General features: G+C 37.6%; 1 protein-coding gene across 2 annotated transcripts in view; it reads left to right on the plus strand.

Moving 5' to 3' along the window:
• Positions 1-441: 441 nt before the first annotated feature.
• The window catches only part of ABCD3 (ATP binding cassette subfamily D member 3), an 83429-nt gene continuing 61485 nt past the window's right edge, over positions 442-22385 (plus strand). Inside the window, exon 1 of one of the 2 annotated variants that reach the window (XM_007169570.2) lies at positions 442-680. In XM_007169570.2, the coding sequence (XP_007169632.1) occupies positions 571-680 (110 nt within the window). In that variant the 5' untranslated portion in view covers positions 442-570. Of the gene's footprint in view, positions 681-14231; positions 14297-22385 lie in introns of those variants that run through there. The other variant, XM_057527511.1, reaches the window with a different exon arrangement.

Consider the following 22385-nt stretch of genomic DNA (forward strand, 5'->3'; position numbering starts at 1 on the left):
GTTTTCATCTAAAGGATTACTGTGCCCTCAGTTTTGTGTAAATGCTCTGTGACGGGGCCGTTCCCCTTCTTCCTGGCTCCTTTAAGAGGGTGGTAACGGCCCATCCTGGAGGTGGAGTGGCAGGTCCCACCAAGCCCCCGGCGCAGGCCAGGCCCGCTTTTCCAGTTGTTGTGAAAGCCTGCGCGTGTGTGCGCGCGGAGGTGGTGGGTAGGGGTGAGGCAGGGGCGACACGGTGACCCAGCAGTAGCCAGGAGCAGCAGAGGGAGGCCCAAGGCCGTCTCTGAGCCCGCGTTCCCGGAGACCCTGCAAGGGTCCACGCGTGCGCAGAGCGCGTCCCGGGACCTTTCCGGCCTCCGTGACGTCCGCGCGCGCTCCCCACGAGCCAAAGTCCGTGGTGGGCTCCGGCGCGCGGCCGGTGCGGCGGCGCGCGCCAGGGGGCGGTCCTGCGCTGCCGGCACCGCCCGCCCCCGGCGCGCTCCTCTCCTCCCAGTCTCCCCCGCGCTTCCTGCACTACGGTAGTCGTCGCCGCGTCCCCGTGCCTGTCCCCGTCTCGCTAGCACAGGCTGTGCCATGGCGGCCTTCAGCAAGTACCTGACCGTGCGAAACTCCTCGCTGGCGGGGATGGCGTTCCTGCTGCTTTGCCTGCTCCACAAGCGGCGCCGCGCCCTCGGCCTGCACGGGTAAGAAGGCCCGTGGCCGCGCCGCCTTCCCGGGCCCGAACGTGAGCTCCCCGCGCTCTCTTCTTCTTCGCCCGGCGGACGAGTCCCTTTGCCCCGCGGGGTCAAGCGGAGAGGGGGCCGGCTGCGGCCGCTGCCAGGCTCCAATGTCAGGATGTCCGGTGTCCCCGCGGCGCGGGCGTCCCCCGTGCTCCCTGCGCTCCGCCGGCCTGTCCGGCTGCTCACTCTGCCCCCGGGTGTGCGAATCTTTTTCCTGCGCCCGGTAGCAAACCCATGCCTCTGCCCCGAGGCCGTCGCCCCTGATGTCCTCCCTTTTTTTGTATCAACACCACCACCTCCTTTTTGCATCAACTTTCTGGGTGTATTCTTGTTTTGCCATCTCATCTCCTGACAGACCGTGGATTTGCTTTGTGGACGTGTATGTGTGATTTGAGGATGGGGATTGGACTCACCAGACTGGAGGCTGTTGTCTAAGTCATTGGATGAGTGAGGTTTGGCACGATTCCTTAGTAGTTGCTGTTGAAAGTCGCGAGGATGGTTCGTGTGAACTGTCCTGGGTCCAGTTGGCAAAGTTGCTTTCTAAAGTGGTGTCCCCTTCGAGTTGGTCAGTGAACGCCCTAGCATTTCATCGGAAAAGCTGAATCGGTTCCGAGGTATTTGTAGGGCAAGGTTCGTTTCCCTGACTCGCAGGTGGAAGGTGAATGTGTGTTCTAGATAAGGGTCCAGATCCCTTTTGATTATATTCCGCTGCTTCTCCTTCGAGAAGTTTAATGTTTAAATTTAACTTTGGGAGATTATAAGGTTAGAGAAGGAAGAGAGAGAATTGAGTTACTGTTGTGTTGTTACAAGACATAATTTTTTATTTGCTGGGAGTCACTTTCCTTCAAATGAATGAGAAAAGGCTACTTCCCAAGCATTCTTGCTACTATTGGATATTTCGTATTAAATCTTAGCATCGTGCTTTCATCCATTTTACTTCATTTCTTTGGGCAGATACTGTTGCCTTCTGTTTTGATTTGCCTAATGTATCTTATTAGTAGTAGATTTTGGACTAAAACACTGACAAGTGGCCTTCCTTCCCTTGAAGTTCTTACTAACCTTTCCCTGGCTTCTTTATCTTATTAGTCTGAAGCAGTGGTCTTTCTTTTCCTTCCTAAATCTGCTTAACAAAGTTGAAAATGATTTGCTTCTTTTTCAGGACAGTACAGTACCTATTCACTTTTCTTCTCTTCAGTTTGCTTTTAAAATGATTTATTCTGGAAAATATAAACAAAATTTTCTGTTAGATCTGCTTTCTGATCTCCCAGTTGCAAATGGAAGTTATTTGTTATCTGGGAATATACCAAAAGAAAATGCTGAGTGCTATAAAATAACTTTGAATTACATTTTTGCAGAGAAGTGTTTTAGTGCATAGAACAGGTGTTTTAGTATGGGAGAGGGGGATTTGAGGACACCCCTGACAGCTCTGGCTTGCTTTTATGATTTTTTTTAATTAAAAACTTTGTTTTATTGGAGTATTACATACTTGTAGAAAAATACACATAAGTGTAGAGCTGAAGAGTTTTCACAAATAGAACTCGCTCATGTAATCATCACCCTCATCTGCACCCAGATAAAAATACTATCGGCAACCCAGAAGCTCTCTTCAAGTCCCTTCCAGTCACAGCTAAAGTAGTTACTGATTAATAAGGCCATAGATTATTGAGTGAGGGAAATTTTAAACATAATCTAATGGGAAATAGTAGCAATATAGCAGGACGGTATAATGTAATCAGTTTTATTAAATAATTTAAGTGTTTATTCATTATTATATAAAACGCTTTACAAACCTCTTTTTGAGAAACTTTGTAAACTTTTTGGGGGATTAAATTATGCAACAGTTAATTTACTGAACAAAAGATTGTTGTTAATCTTTTGCACTGGCAGTAGTAAGGAAAATCTTTATTTTACACATTAGTTTGTGGGAGGAGAATGCAAATTATGAGCAGATAAGCATGATGTTTAAATTACTGAGGTAAAATGGTTGAATTACTATAAAACCATTAAGAATGGTGTCAAATCTATCTTTGTAGATAATATACTTCCAGAATCATTTGGATATCTTTCAGTTGCTATCTTTGGCCTCATAGCTTGAAGATCAGAAAATTCTAACTTTATATTTTACTGGCTTTTCGGGTAGCTTTGGTAACAGGGCTAATTAATTTTGCTATCTAGTGCCTAATTAAGGAACCTGTGACTGCTTGACCTTTATTTGTCTATGCTATTGACAGTAGATTTGTCTTAGAAGATATTCCTTAGAAGATATTCCTTAGAACCAGATAGTTAATAGAAGATATTCCTTAGAACCAGATAGTTAATAAAGATAATAAAATCACTTTAAAAGTTACAGTGTCATTTTATTCCAGACATTGGGAGAATGAGTAATTTAATATTCTGAGTAATTTTTTAGTTATATATGATTTGACTGGGTGAAATATACTTTTTATTATGGAAAATTTCACACATATTCAAAGTAAGCAGAATAATATAATGGACCTCCTATACACTTCACACAAGAAGTACCATTAACATTCTACCATTCTTGTTTCTTATAGCTCCTTGCTCCCCACCCCTTATTTTTACAGATCTTTAGGTAAAATTTATATATATTGAACTGTATACATCTTGTACATTTTTTTTTTCCTTTTTTTTTTTAAATTAATTAATTAATTTATGGTTGTGTTGTGTCTTCGTTTCTGTGCGAGGGCTTTCTCTAGTTGTGGCAAGCGGGGGCCACTCTTCATCGCGGTGCGCGGGCCTCTCACTATCGCGGCCTCTCTTGTTGCGGAGCACAGGCTCCAGACGCGCAGGCTCAGTAATTGTGGCTCACGGGCCCAGTTGCTCCGCGGCATGTGGGATCTTCCCAGACCAGGGCTCGAACCCGTGTCCCCTGCATTGGCAGGCGGATTCTTAACCACTGCGCCACCAGGGAAGCCCCTTGTACATTTTTTAAATAAATGGATACAATAGTATAACACATCCCTTTCATAAATTAGAACATTTTCATCTCCCCAGAAAGTTCTCTTTATGCATTCTACGTGACCACCGTACTAACCTTTTTCACCCTAGTTTTGCTTAATCGTACATCTTATTTTGTTTATTGTTTATATGGGGAATAGTGGAATCTTTTTACTCGTGGATAAAGGAGACCATGTATTTCAGTTCAAAGGAAGTATCTGTTTCAGACTGTTGTATTACTAGGTGCTATGGGATGGAGAGGTGTGTGTGTGTGCGTGTGTGTGTTACACATACATTAAAAAAATATGACATCTTTAAGTGTGAATTAGTTAAAAATGTAAGATGATGACAATGCAGTGTACAGACAGTCATGCCTTAAAAATTCTGAGAAAGAAGAGATTAATGTGTTTGGGAAGAGTTAGGGAAGGTTTTATGAAGGATGTGAGCTAAGCCTAGAAAGAGGGTAGGAATGAATAACTGGAGATAAATTGAATGTCAATAGCAGCCCTTATCAGATTTTTGTTGCATTTTATGGGAGGAAGAAGCTTGATGGTACTCTTTCAGTCCAAACACAAATATAATCATGTTATTTCTTCATTAAAATCTTTCAGCTATTCTAAAATACAAAATTCTTAGCATGAGTGAATGATGTTCATGATCCGGTCCTTTGCTGCTTCTACTCAGCCAGCCATATGGAATTAACACACTCTGAGTAGGACAGGCTCTGCCCAGCTGTTGCAGTCTTATTGTAATCACTGTCATCCCCACCACTTCTTCCCACACTTTGATGTTTATTTACCTTCAAGACTCAGTTCAGTTAGCACTTTTCCTGTCTTTTCCTGATCTCCAAACTGATGTTGTTGTCCTCTGCTCTCAGGCTGCTCTAAGCATTCCCCTACTCTAGTTACCACTCTGTATGGTAGTTTATTTTCTTGGCTTCTACCTGCATCAGACTGTGAGTTTCTGGAGGGCATGGACTGAGTCATCTTTAAATTCCTAGTTTGCACATGTCATAGGATAGACATTCAGTAAGTATTTATAGGGTGGACAAATGATGTAGGATAGTTGAAGAATTTTTAAGGGTAATTGTCTGACAGGCAGTTGGAGATGGGGTACTAGTACAAACATGAGTAAAGGCATTATCTTCAGAGAAGTGATAGTTGTGTACCTGAGATTATATAACAGGAACTAGGGGTAGGGAAGGGTAGGAAATCAGTGGGCCAGTTTTAGAAGGCAGGGAAGAGACCAGTCTACATTGCCAAACTACTTTATGATCTTAAAAAAACCAAACAAAGAACAAAAACAGAACAAAGCAGTTTTCTTTCTCTTCCCATGAATGCTTGTCAAAGTTCAGATTTCTCTTCCTGGATTTCAGAACCTTCCTTTATCTGGTCTCACCTTACCTGGCTAATCTTTTATTCCATTGCCTGCCAGTGACTACTCTCTGTTCCAAATAGTCCAGTTTCTGCACTGTTTTCTGAACAGGCCACACTCATTCCTGGCTTTGGAGCCTTATTCATGATATTAGCCATACCTGGAATATCTCTTCCTGTATCCTCTGTTCTTCAACTCTTACCCTTTAAGGGTTACGTCAAGGTCACCTTTTCCATGAAGTAATTTTAAACAACCCCTTTTTAATCTTATGAACCATGTATTTAGGTACTTTTCTTTTTTCATCTATTAATTGTTTGACTGGGTATGATCTAGTTGTTAGCCATCAGAGTGTAGCCATGGCCACCAGCTTATGGGGTGGTCCTTTGTCCTTTTTCAAAGCCCCAATCTATAGATGGTAGGAATAACCAAATATTTTTGGAGAGTTTTCAGGGAGCTTGTGTTTCTCTTAGTCATGCCTTTCTTCTATGCTTCTGCTCTATTTTAGATCCCACTTGTATGTTGTCTCTTGAGCCTGTCATTTTGGTATCTGCCTTGATTCCTCCAAAGCATCAGTCACAAAGCAGGTATTTGTAGTAGAGCTTTACTGAAAATTTGGGAGTAGTGGCAGGGATTATATTGCAACATAGGGAACATCTTAAAATGGAGTAGTTCTTTTATTTACAAGTTTCTTGTACATTCCCACTGTTGTAAATTTGTTGGCTATTTTCCCCTGAGCCTCAGCCCTGTGGCCTGTTGCTGCGTCTTTTCTGTACCCCTTGGATGTTTTCATATCTCTAGCTTCTACTCCCTGTACTGTCTCCCCACTAACCTCCCTACAGCTTTCCTGCATACCTGAATTCAGCTTTCCTTCTTGAGATCTGCTCCTTTCAAATCAAGCTTTAGAAGGGGCTGGCTTCACTTTTCTCAGTTTCACAGGCTCACTGAACGTTCTGCAAAGTACAGGCGTGTGTCAGGTGAGGGGCTGGAGTTGCATGAGACCCTTAGGATGAACCATGAGTGGATGTTGTAGGGTTCATCATATGGATCCTCAGAATAAAAAGGAGATGCTTAAGCAGCTATAGGTAAAGAAGGCCTTAAAGGATTTGCCAGGAAAAGCAGCTCTATACAGAAACCAACTGATGCAGGTTATGTTCTCAGAACTGTGCAGCTGTCTGTGGTATGCTGGGGGTAACTAGGTACTGACTGTTTAATTATTATAATTAAACTTCTCAGCTTTGGGCATATTAGCATCATTGGCCAGGCATTCCGTTTTAGGGCTTTTGCAGTTGCTATTCCCCTGCCTGGAATTCTCTTTCCCCATACATCCTCACTGTTTTCCCTCCCATTTTTCTTAGAGCTGTGGTTACTGTTTGTTTTAAATAACAATTTTTTTCTTGCTACAAATGTAAATGTTGTCTCCTGAAGTATATTATGAGCTCTGTAGGAGCTGGGCCCCTTCTATATGCATGGGTAAAGCAAGTCTTAGAAATCTATAAAAATAGTATCATTATTTTATAACCTGCTTTTGACAGTTAACAATAGAGTGGAAACATTAAAGACAATTTTAAGAAATTAAAAATCATGTACTTTGGTGTACAACAGACACTAGCACAGTATTGTGAAGCAGTTATACTCCAATAAAGATCTATTAAAAAATCATGCATAATGTCATCACCATAACACACATATTGTTTTATTTTTATTACCTTTTATTATTTATATGCATATATTTTTACACAGTTATATACATGGTTTGCTATTTTCATTTAAAGCATAGACATCATTCCTGTGTTTCTACATGAACCTATATTTTAAAAGAAATACATAAATACTCCTTTGTGTGACTATATCATAATTTATTTTACCCTTAAATATTTGGTATCTAGATTGCTTCTGTAATTTTTACAGATAACACTATATGTGTTTGTGAGTGAACATTTCTGTCTCTGCTGAATTATTTCCTTGGAATAAATTGCCAGAATTAGGATTAATGAAGGAAGGTTATAAGCTTTCTTTAGTGTTTGTGGAAAAAGAAAACATAAACATTCTGGAGCTACACAAATTCCACATATTACTTTTTAATAATTGTGTCATAGAATACTATGAATGAGTGCTAATTTAATTCTCTAATCATCATTAAGGGATGTTTGAATTTTTTTGGAGGGGGAACTACTTTAGAGGTGTAAAATAATGTCTCAGGATTATTTTAATTTCCAAGAATGCATATTTTTATATGCAGAAACCTGTCTTTATTATGGAGACACTCAGCATAGTATCAAACATGGTCTTTGGTGTTAGATATGGGTTCAGGTTTTTATTAAGCCATCTGCTAGATCTGTGATCTTGGTCAATTTACTCAACCTCTTTAAGCCTCAGTTTTCTCATCTGTAGAACAGGGATAATAGTATTTACTTAATCAGTAGTTGTGAGGATTAAATGAGAAAATGTCCTAACTCAGTAGCTGGAACAAAGCTCAGTAAATAGAAGATAGCTTTAGCTTTCCCTGTGCTTGTCAAAGGACAGCAAAACATCCCATTGTTAGGTTCTCAGTAACTACTGAGCCTTCATAAAAATTTCCTCAAATATGCCCACGAAAATCTCCCTGAAGAAACCTTTCGAATTGATAGACTCATTCAGAGTTGGGAAGTATTTAAGTTACTTTTATGTGACATGGTTTCACTCCTCTGTGTTTTTTCAGCTGTTGCTTCCTGAATATGATACTCTATTTCTCCACCCCTTAAAGGGAGGTCTGAAACTGAATTCATTATTCTAAGTGTGGTCTGACTGACAGAGTGGAGTGGGCTGTTACCTGCTTTGTAAATCCAAAACTTTTGTTACAGTAGGTGAGGTTACTGTTTGGTGACAGTCAGTATTCTTCACTCATATTTTAGTTTGCACAGTTGTTTTCCCTTTCTTTCCCCTTCTTAGCTTGCTGTTTGATTTTTTTTAAACCTGGGTGTGGGTATTTACAACTTATCTTTGTTTGGGCACATCACTTTCTCCTAAATTTTTTTTCATCATGCACATTTAAAAAAAAAATTTTTTATTGGAGTATAGTTGCTTTACAGTGTTGTGTTAGTTTCTACTGTATAGCAAAGCGAATCAGCTATACATATACATATATCCCCTCTTTTTTGAATTTCCTTCCCATTTAGGTCACCTCAGACATTGAATAGAGTTCCCTGTGCTATACAATAGATCCTGCACATTTAATTGGTATTCTTTCTGTATATTTTGTCAATAAGTTACCGGACAGGAGTAAGTATAGGACAATGTATTTATATCACTATAACCTTTCTTTTAAATGATACCTTTTGGGGGTTGTATTGGTTCTCATCTTTAACTTACCTGGTACTTTTTTCACACCTTTCCTTCTGGTGATATTTGGCACTCTGACGGTAGGGCTAGGCATTTGATCCGTACTGGGCCAATCAGAATCCTTCCTCCTCTGTGATGTTTCTGCTGTGGAGTCAGTGGGGAATGGTCTTCCTTTTTCGGTCATGGATGATGAATATATCACCACCTTCTAATCTGTTGCAATAAAATATAAACTGGAATTATTATTATTATTATTTTATTGGCCTCACCACGCAGCTTGCAGGATCTTAGTTCCCTGACCAGGGATTGAGCCCATGCCCACTGCAGTGGAAGCATGGAGTCCTAACCATTGGACTCCCAGGGAATTCCCTAAACTGGAGTTATGAAGAAGAAAGATAGGCGCTCTTTATAATTTTCTTTAGAGTTATATATGGCAAATTAAATTTTATGCAAAATGGGTATTGTATTTCCCTATTGTTATTTTTTTTGGAGTGATTTTTTTACAGAATGTTAGAGTTGTTTATAAATGACATTTGTAGTCATTTCTACAAAAAATTAGACATAAGGCCCTTGCTTAAGAATATGGCTTTTATCATAACATTCTTTTCATGAGGAAATAACTTTTGTTTTAGGCATCTCTTTTAAGAATATAGCCTTCCATAGGCATTAGGATAAAATGGTCTGGATAACCGATGGTTGTGCTCTCCATTGGGAACTATTATGCATATTAAGATAGTTTGAAGCCTTGTTAGATAAAACTAGTGAGTGTGGTAAAGGTGTTTTTAAAAAAAAAACATGCATTTGTTGTTTGGCTAATTAGCAGTCCTGAATGATTGCAATTAAATTAATAGAGTATAAAATTGAAAATAAAGCTCATCAAAGCATTCAGCTAATTTGATATCTGTGAATAGACGTAACAATCTCACATACCACTATAATGGTACCATAATAATAGACATAAACATGGGTTGTATGATTTACTTTCTGCTTAAGAAGTTATCTATTGGCATTAATTTAGTGCCAGTAGTTATCTGTTGGCATTAAAAATAAATGTACTATGTGGAATTAGGCAGCTTCTCTAGGTAAATCATAATTTGGTTATTTAATCAGCATACTGTGTCTATAGGTCACTGAATGTCGCTATTTAAAACATTTACACTTTCATAAACCTATGAAGTAAGCAACAAGACACAGAGTGTCTCCTCAGAAGGAAAAAGTATGGTCCTATAAATTTATCCTACTTTAGTGAGTAGGACTTTTTTACATTTCAGCTTCTCTGAAATTAGGATGCAATTTACAGCCGACGCATCTTAGCTTTGATTAATATGGTATTGGCATATTGTTACATTTCCTTTTTACTATGCATGTTTTTAATTTGCTTATAATAATGCTTCATGGTAATTTACATCAAACTCAATCTTCTGACTCCATATTCAGTGTTACTGTCATTCTTTCTTCATTATATCTTAGAGGTTAACTTAAGTAACTTAAGTTGAGGTAGAATCAGATCTTTTCCTCATTCCAGAACAAGGACTGGAGGAAGTAGGGTGGCATGGGAATCAATGAACCACTCAAAGAAAGGGACCCAAAGGTCATGCACTAACTCACAAAACATCTCGTGCCTGCTACATGTCAGATGCTGGGTTTATAGCGATGAAAAAAAGGTCCTATTCTCGAGAGTTGGGTGGTATGATACAAGTCTGTACCTTCATTCAACATTTAGTGCTAGGTGCTGAGGACACACAGTAGTGAATGAGATTAGGTCTGTTTCCTAGATGGATCCTGTAGTGAGAGAAGACAGAACCCATTTCATTTTAGTTTTGTATTGGACACTTGGGAAGATTAAAAATTAAATTAGGCAAGATTTTTGCTGTTAAGAAACTCACTATTAAAAGAGAGAATCCTGTGTCTGGACATTTCACACCAAACTTCTAGTTAAAAAAAGAAACTGCTGGTATATTTTATTTAAAATATTATTCTCTGTTTACCTGTGATACAGTTTTGTTGCATCAGGAAATTAGATTTAAGGTGTTTTCAACTGTGGTATTCATTTGCTTTCCCCTGCAGTAATGCCCAAGATGTGTTGTTCAGTAAAGCAGTGGAGGCACGGGGGGAGGCAAGTGTAGGACAGAATCAATGAAATGATCCCATTTTTAACGTAAGTATCAGATAATTTCCAGTTTAACTATTGATGAGTGAATACATTTCTCTCTATTTTATCACTGGCTCAACAAAATAGCTACTTCCCCTTACTTCATTGAAGAAAATTTCAATGTGGAAGGAAATACAATGTTTATCCAGTACATTCTATTGAATGCTTCATGTATGTCACTAGGCTAGGCATTGAGATACCAAATTGATGAACATTATTTCTAACCCCTGTCTTGTGGAAATACAAATACATAGAAAAGTCGTACAAGTCAGTATGACTAGACCTGTGGTCTAATAATAATTCTGTGGGAGGGAGCACTGAATTGGGAATGTTTGATTGTTTTGGTTGTTGCCTGGGGAGGTTTCACTTTTGTGCCTGATCTTAAGAGATAAGGCGTAAAAGGCATTCTAGGTAGAGAAAATAGCATGAGCAAAGGCATGGCGTTAGTGGAGTTATGATTTGAGAAGAAGGGACTGCGAAGACATGAAGCTGGTAACCTTACTATTAACTATTTATTGAGCACTTGCCATATTATAGGTTCTAAATATTTTGCATTTATTCCTCACAACAGTCTTTTGAGATAGTTGTTTTATTATCTTTATTTTATCAGTGAGTAATCAGAAAGGTAAAAATGGTACCTGATTATAAGAGTTCTTACGTTTGAATTAGCCGTGTGGAGGGTAAAAGACAGAATAAAATATTTTTATCAGATCCTTCAGATATAGTTAGATTTGTAACCAAGCAAGGCCTCATGCGCCCATGGACAGAAAGCCAAACTCTTGACAGCAGGTGTTTTCAGCAAAGTAAGGGTTTATTGCACGGCGCCAAGCAAGAGAGTGAGAGACAAGCCTCAGATCCACTCCATCTTGGTCTTTGAGTTAGGGATTTTTTTTTTAAAGGGGGAAAAACGAAAGCTGGGACTAATCATCATCTTGTGACATTTCTTAATCATAGTTTTGGGAGTCGGGATGTTCTGGTTTATGAGGCTCAGACCAGGTGGTCCATGGCTTGGGGGTCCATTAGCTCATCTTGCCCTGGAGAAACAACCTGGGTTTGTATGTTAATGATGCTATATATAATAGCAATGTTAGTACATTAACGATGTTATCGACAATAGCAGTTTTCGTCATCTGACTCCGGTTGATTAGTGTTCAGTTAGCACAGGATTGAGGTCAGAGGGGACAAAAAAGGGAATAAAGAATTGGATAGAGAGAGTAATCATAAACTCAGTAAGGGAACTCGGTTTCAGATTCAAAAGAACAGTCAAGAATCATTCAGGGGCTAAGAAAAAGTCTTATGTTAAATTCAAAGTTATGTAAATTGTTAGATTAACAATTTTATTGTAGTATATTAATTTTAAAATATAGTCATGGTGGAATACTCTTAAGATTTTAAAAACATTTTTATTGTATATTATACAGCAAGTATAGAAAAGTGCATAAAACACGTATATAAATGAATGACTTTTTTTGTAACTGCCACCCAGGTCAAGAAATATCTTTGCCATCCACCCAGAAGCCACATGCCCCTTCCCAGTCACAGCCCCTTCTCTGTACTATCCTGACTTCTATAGTAATTACATTTTTGCATTTCTTTATAATTTTATCACCCAAAGGTGTGCTCCTGAGCACTATAATTCAGATGTGTTTGTGGGATTTTTTGTTCAAGTCTCTCTTAATCTGTGAGTCTGCATGCCATTTCTCTTTCCCGTTTGTTATAGTTTATTTGTTGAAGCAACCAGGTGTTTTCACCTATACATATTCTGTAATTTGGATTATGCCAGTTGTATAATTTTTCTTCATTCTCTGTATTTCCTGTAAATTGCTAGTTGGATCTAAAAGCTTGATCAAGTTTAGATTTTGTTTTTATTTTTTGGGCAAGAATGCTTCTTAGGTGTTGATGTGGTATACTCTCTGTCACGAGGTATATAATGTCTGGTAGTTTCTTTTTGTGATTTGAGCAGCCACTGATATTTGATACCTAGAACAATGAGTTTATTAGGGCTTACAAAATGGTGATATTTGAATTCGGTTATTACTTCATTTATAAGGTGGAATGTTTCTGTAAAAAGGAAGTTTTCTTCATCTATTTGGTTCCCCAGTGGTACAGTTCAGTTAGGAAAGGCAGGATGGATATTTGCTTCTTTATTATACATCAGTTTCTTGTTATTCCCTGGAAGTGACCAATGAATTCTTCTTAAGTGTCGTTATGAACCTAATGGTTCACTACTTGTAAATAAGTAGTTAATGCTCTCTTATAGATGCTTTGGAGGAACCTTTATGAATGCAGTGAATCTTATAAAAATATGAAATGTGCCTCAGTTATCAACTCTTACATTGGTTTTATTTCTATTTAAATTTTAGAATCAGCATGTTGGGATTTTGATGAGGATTTTATCTAATTTATAGATTAATTTCTAAAATTGGTTATAGTGCCCTTTTTTTGTTATCAATCTTGCCATGAGTTTGTAACATGTGTCAGTTTTTTAAAAAATCTGACTTTCAGTTTTGCTTTACCTCTGTTGAGTGTCTTTTATTTCATTTTTATTTGCTTTTATCTGTATTCTTTTATTCTTTATACTTCAGTTAATTTTGTTCTTTTTCTAATGTTCACACCGATGATGAATTTTCAGTCTTTTCTAATGTATTTGTTTAAGGTTATAAAGTTCTCTAAGCACTGTTTAGTTGCATCCCACAGTTTTTTGAGATGTAAACTCTTATGTTGTAAACATATCATATGATATGTATATCATTCATTTCAAATATTTTAAAAATTTCTTTGACCCATGACTTTTCACAAACGAAAGGGAATCTCTTTATTTATGTCAGTTACCTATTGTTGTATAACAAACCACCCCAACAGTTATTTTTCCCCCTTATTTCTCTGGATGGCTGGGTAGTTCCTTTGCTTGTTTTGTTTGGGTTCCCTTATGAGGAACCCAGTAGAGGATTGGCTGCACTGGAAGGTTCATATCTGGTAGTTGGTGCTGGCTGGTGGCTGGGATGCCTTGATTTTCATCTAAGTGACTGTATCATTCAGTAGGCTATACCACTTCCTCACATGGTAGCCTCAGGTCAACATTCCAGGAAGCCAGGGTGAAAGCAGAAAGGCTTCCACCCATTCTGTTGGCTAGAGCAAGTCACAAGCCTGGCCCAGATTCAGGGGTGGGAAAAAAGATTCCTCCTTTTTAGGAATTTGTCTCAGTATTTAACATACCACAATTTCAAAATATTTGGGAATTTTTCTTGTATTTTTCTTTTTGCTGTTAATTACCAGCATAATTGCTTTGTGGTTAGAGTATTGATTTGTTTTTTTCCTCATTTTGTTTTTACCTCTTCTAGTTGTTTGAAAGTTATTCTCTATATAAAATTTTTATTTTTTAATTTTACTGGTTACCCTAGAAATTTTGCCATCTGTTTATCTTTTCAGGTCTAAACATTAATCAATAAGAAATACTTCGTCATTCTCCCAGGCAGTAAAAGGACTTCAGAGCAGTGACCCCATTCACTTTTCCTCCTTATTTAGATGCATTTGTTGTGGGTTTTTTTTTAGTACTGTAAGACATTATTATTATTGTTTTATATAATATTTACTTAGAGTTAGTTATATATTTATCACATTCTTTGTTTTCCATTCCTTCTTGCAATCTGTACCTTTCAACTGAGATCAACCCTCCTGTCCCCCATAATATGTCCTTTATAAATTTCTTTAGTACAGGTCTGCTGATGAGGAACCCTCTCCATGTTGCCAGGGAATGTCTTTATTTGCCTTCATTCATGTAAGTGTCTTTTTTCCTGAATGTTTAATTCTAGATTGGCAGTAATTTTCTTTTTGTACATTGAAGATTTGATTCCACCATATTCTGGTTCCATTATTAATGTTGAGAAGTCAACTGTTAGTTTGTAACTGTTGCTGCTTTGAAGGTAATCATTCTTTTTTGCTCCCGTAGAGGCTTTTAAGGATTTATGTTTGTCTTTGGTTTTCTGAAGCTCACTATGATTTGGTTAGGTGTGGATTTATTTTTTATCTGTCTTGCTTAGAATTCACTGGGCCTTTTAGTTTTTATGGATTGGTGTCTTTCTTCCATTTTAGAATATTCTTGGCCATTACCTATGCCTTGTTTTCTTTCTTTATTCTTCCTGGACACCAACTAAGATAGTCTTACTGTAACCAGTGTCTCTTATTTCTTTGTTTGCTGTCTTTTTGTTTTCTCCTTGCTATACTCTGTATAGTCAATTCTGACTTAGCTGCTAGATTATTAATTTTCTCTTCAGCTGTGTGAAATCTATTAAACCTATTGATTAAATATTTAATTTTAATTGTATTTTTATTTTTAAGAATTCCATTTGGTTTTCTCAAGTCTGTGTAGCTTTTTATTATTTCCTTATCTTGGTAGATATCTTTGTTTTATTTTATCTATTTATTTCTTTAAATATAGTCTGCATTGTTTTATAGGGTATGTTTGGAAATTCCAACATCTGAAATCTTTTTGGGTCTGCTCCTGTTTTCTGTAATTTCTACTGGCTCTTGGTTATGGGGTGTAGTTTCCTGTGTGCTTGGTTATTTTTGATTATGGTCTGGACATTTTATTTAAAATTACTTGTAGGAATAATTTTGAGGCTTATAGTAAACATACTTTCTTTTTAAGAGGAAAGTTTACTTGTTAAAGTACCTGGGAGCAGTATCAGTCAGGGAACAACTTAAACCAAGTTTCTTAAGAGCACATACTAAAATTTTTAGTACAGTAGCTTAATAAACAGGTGCAAGACTCAGATTTCATATTTTTGTTTCCCAAAGGAGTTATATCATTGTATGTTCACAGTATTGTCATGTTAATTCCTTTCAAATCAACATCTCCACTCTTGAACTTCAAATCTAAACTTAAAAAAAAAATCTTCTGGACAATTCCATATAGTTATCTTATTGGAACCTGAAATTTAACACATTTATAATGAGTCCAAATATTATTTCCCTGAATGCTTCCACTGTGATTCTTTATTATGGTAAATGGAATGACTGTCCTCGGGTCGCTTAGGGTGCAAACTGTTTGTGAAACCTGAGGAAAAATGATCTTTGCCTTTCAGGGCATAAGTTTGGAGCAGAAGGTTTCTAATACCTCCTGTATCTTTACATAGTTCTTTAAGTCTTTGCTCTTCTTCTCCTCTCATTTCCATATTCAGTTAGGTCTTAGCTCTTATCTATTCCCTCACCCTGTTATTTCTAGCAATTTTCTTTCATCTTTTCATTTCCATAGCCACCACCTTTGTTCAGGTCTTCATCATTTCTGGGCCCTGATTGACCTTGGTTTTGTGCGTGTGCATGTGTGCCCACACACACAAACACACACACACACACACAGCTACATTTGATATGGCTGTGGAAGTGAATTGGGGGACAATAGAAATGATAAGGAACCTACTTAGAAAGCAGATGAGAAAATTGTTAGTTTACATGAGAAATTTTGATAGCCTGAACTGAAGTCGTTGCAATAGAGGAAAAGGAGAGCATGGAGAGAGATTGGATAGGAAGAGTATGAGAAAGGGAGAATATCTAAGAATAATTCCCAAGTTTGTGGCTTGGGTGATTGGATAGAAGAAGGTACATTCACTGAGTTAGGGCCCAGCTCAGAATGAGAAGGTGGAAGGGTAGATTTGGGGTGGAAAGGTAAGTTCAGACATAGAATGCATGTTGATTTTAAAATGATTTCAATAGATCCAGGTACAGATACCTTATTTAAAAAAATAGATATTCAAGTCAGGAGCTTAGGAAAGATGAGGGAGCTAGAGATTTGGGGAGTCATTAGAGAATGGGTGGTAGCTGATATCATGCTTTTGACCGAGGTGTTCTAGAGTAGTATCTCTAGGGCCTAGAGATAATGGATCTAATGATTCATTCTTCAGGGTCCTAAAGTTCTATGAGAATTTTCTAACTTTGTGTTTTCATCTTGGTGATAAATTATAAATAAATTAGTATAAGCACATTCTGGATCATCTGAATGACTACCATAGTATTGCAGATTGTTGTGCCTGTATTTGTGTTTGAATTGTTGCTTAAATGATCATCAAAAGAGACCACTTGTATGGTAGACAAATCTGCTGCATTAGAACCTACATCAGGCTGAAGTGTAGTAATATAAAACTAAGAAAATCATCTTCAACCTTTGTATTCATACTGAATTACTTTGCTATTAAAATTTTCTTTTGCAGTGATAATTACGGGTGAAAGGTGTTTTCATAGAATTTCTAAGTAACTGAAATCTTATAATGAAGCTTTGGTTTGAAATCATGAAAAAGTCATAGAGCAATTGAGTAGTGTATTACTTTGTCACAAATTGATAAAAGAACATAGGGCTGACATGTAGATTATGTGTTTACACCAAGTGAAGGCCTCATAAGATGTCATGGTATACTCTGAATAAGGTATTTCATGGTAGCCCATTGTGGCCCATTGTGGGTGTGTGTATGTATATGTACTGATCATGTGGCCCATTGTGGGTGTGTGTATGTATATGTATTGTGGGTGGATATGTGTGTATATATGTATGTATGTATATGTATGTTTTATATATATATGCAGATTATATTTTTGTGAGCAGTTATATTGCATGGATCTCCATTTGTGTCTATAAATACCAATTTGTAACACTTACTATTACTAGTATTATTAGTAGTAAGTTCTATGACATTTTCACTGAGTATTTTAATTTTTAGAATTTTGTTTTGGGGTATACTAATAAATTGATTATCCCATCAACATTAATGAAGCAGTGATATAAAGCCAGTTCATTGTTTACAAAAGAAAAATAATGAAGATTATTTAAAAATCTTGGCTATTAACTGGAACATATAACACATAAATAATTCCTTCTACTCTTTTACCCCAGCACTGGTGATTAGTTGTAGCAGTGTTATCTCACCTATCACTTTAAATGAATGTTGATTCCATTTTTATTGGCTTTAAAATTTTTCCTAGTTTTTAAGTGATAAATTTTATTTTGTGGTTGTAAAAGAGCTGTAAACAAAAGGAATGTATACAGTTGACCCTTGAACAACATGTTTTTGAACTGCGAGGGTCCACTTATGTGTGGATTTTTTTCACTAAATATGTACTTCCATACTACATGATCCATGGTTGGTTGAATCCAAGGATCTGGAACCTCGGATACAGAGGGCCTACTGTGTAGTTATAGGTGAATTTTCAACTGCAGTGAGGGTCAGTGCTCCTAACTCTCATGTTAAGGGTCAATAACTTAATTTTATGCTTATACATTTTTAAAATTTATTTGTTTATTTTTGGCTGTATTGTTCTTCGTCGCTGCGTGCGGCCCCCCCCTAGCTGAGGCAAGCGGGGGCTACTCTCCGTTGTGGTGCGTGGGCTTCCCATTGTGGTGGCCTCTCCCGTTGTGGAGCACGGGCTCTAGGTGCATGGGCTTCAGTAGTTCTGGTGCCCGGGCTTCAGCAATTGTGGCTCACAGGCTCTAGAGCACAGGCTCAGTAGTTGTGGCGCACAGGCTTAGCTGCTCTGCGGCATGTGGGATCCTCCCGGACCAGGGCTTGAACCCGTGACCTCTGCATTGGCAGGCGGATTCCTAACCACTGCACCACCAAGGAAGCCCGCTTATACATATTTAAGGAAGCACCAATTTAAGTCAGTGCTGGGGTCTGCAAGAATTTTTTTTTCCTTCAGGAGAGGTTCGTGTATTATCTGAAGTCCAGGAAACACTGGCCTAGAAAAATGAACTAAATGAGAAATTTTAAGGTCAGAATTATTGTTCTGGATAACTAAACTCTGATCAAAGTTTTCAGAATTGTTTTCTTTTTTTTTTTTTTACTTAGTCTGAAAGTTATCTGAAAACTTCTCTCTTAATTTTTGTCAATTTCTTTTTCCTAGTCTCATAGTTTGTTGGGGGAAGTTTCTGCTTATTAGTTTTACATATTTTGTTGGCATTATTAAGGAATAGTTAACTCCATCTCCTTCTCCCTCACCCCTCCAACAATAAAGAACACACAAAATGTACTTTTCTATTGTGTTCTTAGGAAAAAGTCTCCCCTAGGTGTTTTGGTCATCTTTTTCTTTTATAGTTTTATTGAAGCTTTATTGATGTACAATAAACTGCTTATGTTTAAAATACACAACTTAGTGAGTTTTGACATATAAGCACCTGTGAAACCATCACTCCAATCAAGATAGCAAACATTTCCATCACTCCAAAGATCCCTCATGCCCCTTTGTAGTCAGTCTTCTCCCTTGCACCAGCCTGAAGCGACCACTGACCTGCTTTCTATGACTGTAGATTAGATTTGACTGCTCTAGAATTTTATGTAAGTGGGATCTATACTATGTACATTTTTGTCTAGCTACTTTTAGTCGGCATAATGATTTTGAGATTCATCCATGTTGTGTGCATCAGTACGTTTTTTTTTTAATTGTTGAGTACATTTTATGGAAATACTACAATTTTTTAAATCCATTCACTTGTTGATGAACATTTGGATGTTTCCAGGTTTTGGCTATTAAAAATAAAGCAGCTATGAATTTTGTGTAAGGTTTATGTATGGAAATACGCTTTTATTTTCCTTGAGCAAATACTTAGTAGTGGAATGGCTGGCTTGTATGGTAGGTGTATGTTTAACTTTTTAAGAAACTGTTTTCCAAAGTGTACCATTTTATATTCCCATCAGCAGTATAAGAAAATTCCAGTTGCTCCACATCCTTGATAACACTTGCTATGATCAGTCTTTTTAATCTTAGCCATTCTAGTGGATGTGTGTAGTGGTTTCTCATTGTGGTTTTAATTTGAATTTCCCTAAGAACTAATGATTTGGAGCATGTTTCCTGTGTTTATTTTCCATCCATACATTTTATTTGGCAAAGTGTCTGTTTAAATCTTTAAATGAATTGCCGCTTTATTTGATTGTAAGAGTCTGTTATGTATTCTGAATACAAGTTTTTTCTTGGGTATGTATTTTGCATATATTTTCTCCCAGTTGGTGGCTTGTCTTAATTTTCTTAGTAGTATATTTTGAGAAACAAACATTTAGAATTTTGATGAATTCTAGTTTATTGATTTTTTTTTTCTGTGTGTAGTTTGTACTTTGTTCTATTTAACAAGTCTTTAACTCAAGATTACTGAGATCTTCTGTTTTCTTCTAGAAATTTTGTAGTTTTAGCTCTTACATTTAGATCTCTGATTCACTACAGGTTAATTTTTGTATATGATGTGCAATAACATCTGAGGTTCCTTTTGGTTTTTTTTTGCATATGTCTGTCCAGTTGATCCAGTACCATTTGTTAAAAGATTATCCTTTCCTCACTGAGTTGCCATGGCACTTTTGTCGTAAATCAGTTGACCATATATGTGTAGGTCTACTTTTTGGACTTTTCTGTTTCTTTGATCTCTGTTTATACTGCAGTATCAAACTCTTGATTAGTATAGCTTTATGATAAGCCTTGAAATCAGGTGCAATTCCTCCAACTTTGTTCTTCTTTGTAAAAATGTATTGATCTAGGTCCTTTGCATTTACATATGGATTTTAGATTCAACTTGTTACTCTCTACAGAAAAGTCTGGTACGATTTTGATTGGGATTTCATTGAATTTCTAAATCAATTTGGAAAGAATTGACACTTTAATAATATTGAGTCTTCTGATCCATGACCATGATATATATCTCTCTATCTAGTCTTCTTTGAACATTTCTTTGCAATGTGTTGTAGTTTTCAGCATGCAAATCTTGCATGTCTTTTTTTTTTTCTTTTTAATTTTAGCCCTAAGTATTTAATATTTTTGATGCTTTTGTAAATGGTATGTTTAAAATTTCAATTTTCAATTGTTCTTCACTCATATGTAGAAATACAATTGGTATTTATATATAGATGTATTCTGGAAACTGGTTGAACTCACTTAGCTTTTTTGTAGATTCCTTAGGCTTTTCTATATAGTGTTTATAGAGTCTGCAATAAAGATAGTTTTACTTCTTCGTTTTCATTTTATGTGCCTTTTGTTTGTTCTGCTTACTTTATTGCACTGTGTCCTTCAGTAACAATATTGAATAAAAGTGGTGAGTGTTGGCATCTTTGCAATGTCCCAGATCTTACAGAGACTCGGTCTTTTGTTAATTGGTATGATGATAGTTGTAGGTGTTTGATGATATCCTTTATCAGATTGAGGAAGTTCCTTTTATTTGTAGTTTGATGAGAGTTCTTAGGATGAGTAGGTGTTGGGTTTTGTAGGCCTTTTCTGTATCTATTGATATGATCATATGTTTATTCTTTTTTAGACTGTTAATATGATGAATTACATTGTTTTCTCAAATGTTAACCTGACTTGGGCTTCCCTGGTGGCGCAGTGGTTGAGAATCTGCCTGCCAATTCAGGGGACACGGGGTCGAGCCCTGGTCTGGGAAGATCCCACATGCCACGGAGCAACTGGGCCCGTGAGCCACAATTACTGAGCCTGCGCGTCTGGAGCCTGTGCTCCGCAACAAGAGAGGCCGCGATGGTGAGAGGCCCGCACACCGCGATGAAGAGTGGTCCCCACTTGCCGCAACTAGAGAAAGCCCTCGCACAGAAACGAAGACTCAACACAGTCATAAATAAATAAATAAATAAATAAATAAAAGAACGTGAATTTCTTAAAAAAAAAAAAATGTTAACCTGACTTTACATTTCTTGGATAAAACCTTCCTATACTTTTTATAGCTGGTTACTGATCTTGTCTTTTCTTTTTTGTAATGTCTTTGCCAAAGAAAAACGAGAAATTTGCAAAAGCACTTCTTGTAGCATATCAAGTACAGAGGTTGTCTTGAGGGAAAGCACTGTGCAGTTGTTTGAGTTGTGAACTGAACTAGCCACTTTTTTTTTGTTGTTTTTTTGGTAGAACATCATTTTTACTTGAAAGAAAGACTGAATAACTCTGGTTACTCAGCCTTGAATATTGCAGACATTTTCTTGTAATGCCTTCAAGGAGAAACAACTGGCAGTGTTTGTTGCTAATGTTACAGTTTAAGCTTTCAAGTGAAAATTAGAATTTGGAAATCTTGTCTGCTACCATGAGCTTGGTAGCTTCCCAGTGCTTAAGACCTTTCTGATGAGATTGGTGGTAATATTAACAAATATAATTTAAAAAAATATTGTATAATAAAATGTATTACATTTGGAAGGCCTACTGTATAACTCAGTGAACCAGCATTTTCCAAATGACTAATGCATGATCTTAGAAAATTTTGAGTGGGTTAAAAGAGCCATTGAGGGCTTCCCTGGTGGCGCAGTGGTTGAGAATCTGCCTGCTAATGCAGGGGACATGGGTTCGAGCCCTGGTCTGGGAAGATCCCACATGCTGTGGAGCAACTAGGCCCGTGAGCCACAACTGAGCGTGCGCGTCTGGAGCCTGTGCTCCGCAACAAGAGAGGCCGTGACAGTGAGAGGCCCGCGCACCGCGATGAAGAGTGGCCCCCGCTTGCCACAACTAGAGAAAGCCCTCGCACAGAAACGAAGACCCAACACAGCCAAAAATAAATAAATAAATAAATAAATAAATAAAAATAACAAATGTTCAAGTACAATTGGTGTCTTTAAAAAAAAAAAAAAAAGAGCCATTGAAAGTGTAATATAGAGGCTTCCCTGGTGGCACAATGGTTGAGAATCCGCCTGCCAATTCAGGGGACACAGGTTCGATCCCTGGTCTGGGAAGATCCCACATGCTGCAGAGCAACTAAGCCCGCGAGCCACAACTACTGAGCCCATATGCTGCAACTACTGAAACCCGTGTGCCTAGAGCCCGTGCTCCGCAACAAGAGAAGCCACCACAATGGGAAGCCCGCACACCGGAACGAAGAGTAGCCCCCACGCATTGCAATTAGAGAAAGC

This window comes from Balaenoptera acutorostrata, chromosome 1 (genome assembly GCF_949987535.1).
Source record: "Balaenoptera acutorostrata chromosome 1, mBalAcu1.1, whole genome shotgun sequence".
Lineage (NCBI taxonomy): Eukaryota > Metazoa > Chordata > Mammalia > Artiodactyla > Balaenopteridae > Balaenoptera > Balaenoptera acutorostrata.